Raw genomic sequence first — 5,648 nt, 5'->3', positions numbered from 1 at the left:
AGTGCTGGGATTACAGGCATGAGCCACCACGCCCAGCTTTTAATGAGATAACGTTTCCTACCTTTAAAAAAAGCCCTCCCTTGACCCTATTTTCCTTTCCCTTACTTTTCTTCAAAATGACTTATCAGAATGATCTGTACTCACCTTTTCCATGTGACCTCCTATTTCCCCTTCAGCCCCAATCCAACTAGTGTTCCATTGCCTGAAACCGTCTCAGGGTGTGCCATCCTGCCAACTCCACCGGCCACCTCACTTGCCTTAGCAACTTTTGACACAGTGGATCATCTTCTCCTTGAAGCACTTTCTGCTCTCGGCCTCCAGAGCATGACATACCTCTGGAGTTTCTCCTACCTCGGTTCCTTTTGTTCACTTCTCCTTTGTCGTAGACCCATGAATATTAGAGTGTTTCTGGGATGGGACCCTTTTTTCTTCTCCTCTTATATTTTTCCACATGACAGCACCATCATCTCCCATGGCTTCTAATGCCAGCAAAATGCTAATAACTACCAAATCTCTATCTCCAGCTCTAATTTCTCCGCTGGTTGTTTTTTTTTTTTTTTTATTTTGTTGTTTTTCCGGTACTGGGAATCAAACTCACGACCTTGTGCTTGCCAGGCAAGCACTGTGCCACTGAGCTAAATCCCCAGCCCCTCTCCGCTGGTTCTGGATTCATATAACCAGCTACCTCCTTAACACAGTCACTTAGGTGTCAATCTCATCAGGTGGAAAACATTTTAAATCTTAAATGGCTCCCTCAGTCCTCAAACTTGTTCCTCGCTAGATTTTTCCCGTCCCAGTGAACAATGCTATCATTCACCCAGCTTCTCCAGCCTAAGTCATCTTTCACATCTTTGTTATTCCTCATTGAATTCATTAGCAGCTCTTGAGGGTTCCATCTTCAACATATATTCTGAACCATCTCCATTTCTATGGCTCTAATGCAGGCAAACATCATCTATTTCTTGACTGACTATTGCATTAATTTCCTGACAAGACTCACTGTTCCAACTCCCTTTCTTCCAACCAGTTTTCACATAATGGCTAAAATGCTTTAAAAAATGCAAAACAGATCAGGTCATCCCAGCCCTTGCTAAGATTCCCCTATGGTTTAAATGAAAAGCAGACCTCGTAGGTGACAGAAGATCCTCTGTCTGCCTCTTGGAACTTTCTCTTACCAGGGTCCTCCACAGCCACCAGGGCCTTTGTTCTGTCCCTCAACATATGAAGCTCATTATCACCTCTGGGCCTTGCTCTTCCTTCTGCCTGGAGAGCTCTTCCCTCAGGACACAAATGGCTGAGTCTTCCTACTGTTCAGTTCAAACGTCATCTTCTCAAAGAGGACTTTTCAAACTACGCTGTCTAAAATAAACTCCCATCTCATCTGCTCTCTCTAAAAATCATAATGTTATATTATGTTAGAGCATTTATTGTCTCCTGAACTTATGCTGCTTGTTTATTTTCTGCCTTTCTCCATGAGAATTCACTCTTCATTGGGGATCTGGTCTGCCTTGTTCTTAACTGGTCCTTCAAATGGAAAGGCTCTAAATAAACAGTTTATAGACAAATTAATCAGCCCTATTTTATACATAAGAAATGGAGTCTCAAGAGAGACAAAAGTGACTTGTCCAAGATCGCAACATTTTAAGTGACAAGGTTGGGCCCAAGAATTTAGGAGAATGTGGTGGTGCATGCCAGTAATCCTAGTACTCTGGGAGCCTGAGGCAGAGGATCACAAGTTGGAACTCAGCCCAGGGAACTTGGTGAGACCCTGTCTTAAAATAAAAAGTGAGCTGGAGATGTAGCTCAGTGTGAAGACCCTGGGTTTAGTTCCTAGCGCTGAAAAAAAAAACCCCACAAAAACCAAAAACAAACCCTAAAAATAAAAACTAGGTGATCTGAGAATGGCCACACTCCTCCCTGTGCAACATCTCCTCCCCTTGTCTCCTCTTCTTTGCCACACTTCCTGCATTTTCTTTTGCTTACATTTTCTGTCCCCCTCCTTTGCCGTCCCCTTCCTTTGCCCTCCCCTTCCTACACCTGTGCTCACTTCTCTCCAGGCCTGCTCCCAGGCCTTCCTTTTTTCTCCATTTATACTCTTCATTTGGCTTGATCTTAGTTCTCCCTGGAGAGTCCCCGCTGTTTTCTAGGGCAGCTCCCCAAAACCTTCCGGAAGCCCACAGAACTGACAAAGGCTGCCTCTCCATTTAGTGGTGCAGTCAAATGTGGGATGCTTGCCTTCCAGGGACAGAGGGATATGGGTGCTAGAAGAGAGGGGTTTGGAGGGGCCACAAACTTGGGTCCTGGGGATCCAGAGAAGCACTCTCACCTGCTTCCCTCAAAGATATACAGAGTCCCCCCAAGTCACTTCACTTTGGTTTCCTGCTCTTTCCCATGGTGCCCTTCCAGGGCCCCAAAAAACGAATCTGCCCTGGAATTCAACCTTGATTACCCACCCCTTGCATTGACCCGGACAAACGACAAGGGATGTGATGCACCGTGAAAGAGTTTGAGGAGAGAAAAAGGGAGGAGAGAACATGTGAGATAGAAGAGGAAACAAAGAGAAGCGAGGACAGAAGAGCCAGGGAGAGACGCAAGGAATGGAAATTAGGGAGAGGAGAAGTGGGGGCCAGGTGGGAACAGCAGAGGAACATAGGTGAAAATACTGAATAGGTTATGCTTGTCTGCTATATTTCAGTACACCCTCAGGAGAAAGGGACTTGCTGGGCCACTTCTCCTCTGTCCAAATGGGGATTACCTTGGAGTCCCTGGATCTGCTTGGTGAACACCTCTGCCTGCTGGGCACTGGCCAGCCGTTCATCTTCCAAGAGCCCTGCAGTAAGAGGGGGTATCAGTTTGACTCCAGGGGATACCAGAACCTTTGCTCCCACCCCACCTCCATCACAGGCGCTCACCCTGCAGCTCCAGGGAGTCATCCTCATGCTGCCCAGCCAGTTCTCGGGTCTCCTCCAGCTCTGCCACCAGCTGGAGCACCTGAGCCCTGAGCTCCTCTAGCTCCGTCTCCGTGAGGCTCAGGCCCCGATGCTTGCCAGCAGATAGGGAGCTCATACTGCCACTTTTCTGCACTTGTTCTTCTTCTTCCACCTCTTCTTCTTCCTCCTCCTCCTCTTCTTCCTCCTCATAGAGAGCTGGAAGTAACACCTCCCCTAGGGAGAGACACCCATACCACCAGGGAGTCAGTACCCACTTCCTGTCCACAGTCCTTCTAGAGCTCCCCATTCAACTTACCATCCTTGGACCAAGATGATAGAAGGGTGCCACTTCTACCATCGCTCAGGAGGCCCTGGGCAGGCTTGATGAAGCTGCAGGTGTGAGAGTCAAGTTTGAGGCATCCCTCCCCCTCCCAAGCCCTTCCTGGCCAGTATCACATTTGCCAACCTCTCCTGCCTTTGGGCAAATGGAGCAGCCTGGTTCTGGCTCAGCTGTGAAAGCTTACAAAGGGATGTCCTGCTCTTCTAGTCTGGGTCCTGGGTAGTAGGACAAGTAGGCAAGAAAGGGTTTAGACACTGTCGTGTCTTTAAGTCAAGTGGGTCAAGAGTTTCATTTTGGGGGCTTGCAGAAGATTAAAAAAATTACGCAGGTGTGTTGTGAGACATTTGTCTTTCCATAATTAGGAAGTATTGGCTGTCTGTATGTAGAGAACGAAAATATCTGGGTGAAAACATTTTACCGAACAAATGCTGGGGTCCTTTCAAATGTATGTTACAAAATATGTTAAAAAATTTTTTTTTGAGGTGGAGTCTTGCTTTATATAGTTCAGGCTGGCCTTGAACTCACTATGTAGCCAAGGGTGGCCTTGAACTTGTGGCTAGCCTCCTGCCTCACAGCCTTCTGAGTGCTGGAATTATAAGTGTGTGTCACCACACCAAGCTGTTTTAAAAATTTTCTAGTAAATCCACCTGGCTTTGCTCAGCTGGTGTCATGAGGTCTCTTTTCTCTTGCTGACCCAAGGTGGTTTTCAGGGCGAGTCTTAGGTTGAACTTGTGTGTAAAAGAAAGCCTGGCATATTAATGCTTTTTTTAAAAAGTGAGGTTTGGTGCTGGTCCCCAGCCTCTGGTTGGTGAGCACCCCCTGTTACTGCAACGCAGTTGCTGTGGATAGCGAAATCCAGTTTGGATGGTGACTATCTGCTTTGTTTTGAAATTCTGAATCTCTGTTTTCACTTTTGTCAGTACCTCACTAAGGTGCACCAGGACTCCATGTGTCATCTGACCCCTCTTACAGGGAGCAGGGTTGCTCACAATGAAGGTGCAGAGGGGCCTGGGGACATTTCACAGCAAGTTCTGGGAAATGTGTTGGCAGCAGCTGTCAACTCACATGGGTGTGGTGGGCAGGCATGTGCGTGAGGTTAGCTTCACCCATCTCCCTCCTAGGCTCTGTCTCTCAGGCAGGAAGAAATGCTAGAAAACCAGCTACAAGGCTTCCATTAGAAGTTAATGGTGGCTCCAAAAAGACAATTCCCATGTTCATGTCCTTGCTTTTTAAAATAAGAGACAGCTGGGGATCTGGGTCGGCAGGCAATGAGAACAAACCCCCTGCTGAAAGGCTGCTTCAAAGCTCTGTCCAACAAGGCCTCTTTATCTGTCTGGCAGCTCCCCCTGGACACACAACCTGGTTAGCCGGGTGAAGAGAGGTCCCAGAGGGCTGCTCCCTAAACTTCCATCAAAGCGCGGCCTGGGAGGGCTGGGGCTCAGATGCTAAGGAGGAGGGGCCTGAGGTGAATTAGGGGAAGGCTGTGTTCTGGCTCGCAGCTCAGGGTCAGATGGGGGAAGGAGGGAAGGGAATTGGGGGAGGGGAAAGAAAACCTTTGGGGGAAACTCACCTTCCATAGCTTGCATCCCCCGGCGTTCTAGGGACCCCCAGCGTTGGCCCTTCTTCCTCTCACAACCCTCAGACACCTCAAAGGAGCCTACGGTGGTCACTGTGGGTCCTGGGGGTAGGAAGAGAGCAGGCGCTGTGGGATGCCAGGGCCGAGGGCTGGGGCGCAGCGGAGAGGACGAGCCTACAGCTCAGGGACCCCTGGGACTTGTAATCCCAGCCAAGGAGGCGCCTGGCTCACTGTGCTCTGCTCTGCGACCCCTCCCTCGGCCCCCCTCACGCTCTGCCTGCCCCGGAGAGCCAGCCCCGAGCCCAGCCTCCGCAGCACCCCTGTTCTAGGCGGTTCCAGGCTCCTCGCCTGCACTGACTGAAAGAGGGTGTGTGTCTGTTTAGCTGGGGGACAGGAAGGAGGGGAGCTGGGGTGGGAGAGAGGACTCAGGAGCGGAAAAAGGGCTGAAAGGGGGCGGTGGTGCGCAAAGGGAGGGCTGCGAAGGGGGCGTGCGGGAAGGGGCTCCGGGCCGGCGCGGCCCCTCCTTCCCCGGACCTCGCCTGCCTCAGCCTCGCCCGCTCAGCAGCCTGGCGCCGGGGAGCGCAGGCTCTGGAACCCCGCGCTGGAGAGGTGAGGTGGGGCGCTGGAGGGGAGGGAGAGAAGCCCCAGGCCAAAAGATGGAGACGAGCCGGTGGAGGCCAGGATGGAGGGAGCCCAGTCGGGGCGAGAGCGCGGGCGCGGTGAGGCCGCCAGCACCTGGGGGTCTGGAGGGAGGAGAGCCGCACAGAGGCAGGGGCGGCGGGGCGTGAGGGAGGGGCGGCTC

The 5,648-nt window shown here is 51.0% G+C and overlaps 1 protein-coding gene across 3 annotated transcripts in view; it reads right to left on the bottom strand.

The window, feature by feature from the left end:
• Ccdc136 (coiled-coil domain containing 136) overlaps positions 1-3,123 on the bottom strand; it is a gene marked incomplete at its 5' end in the record, with an annotated part of 26,643 nt that extends 23,520 nt beyond the window's left edge. For all 3 annotated transcript variants that reach the window (XM_013503296.1, XM_013503298.1, XM_013503297.1), the window contains 2 exon segments: positions 2,756-2,830; positions 2,913-3,123. In XM_013503296.1, the coding sequence (XP_013358750.1) occupies positions 2,756-2,830; positions 2,913-3,123 (286 nt within the window).
• Between the last annotated feature and the right edge of the window lie 2,525 nt (positions 3,124-5,648).

The sequence above is a fragment of the Chinchilla lanigera genome, unplaced genomic scaffold (genome assembly GCF_000276665.1).
Source record: "Chinchilla lanigera isolate Chin_1 unplaced genomic scaffold, ChiLan1.0 scaffold00078, whole genome shotgun sequence".
Lineage (NCBI taxonomy): Eukaryota > Metazoa > Chordata > Mammalia > Rodentia > Chinchillidae > Chinchilla > Chinchilla lanigera.
The sequence above is the reverse complement of the archived record's forward strand: the minus strand, read 5'-3'. Positions and strand labels throughout refer to the sequence as shown.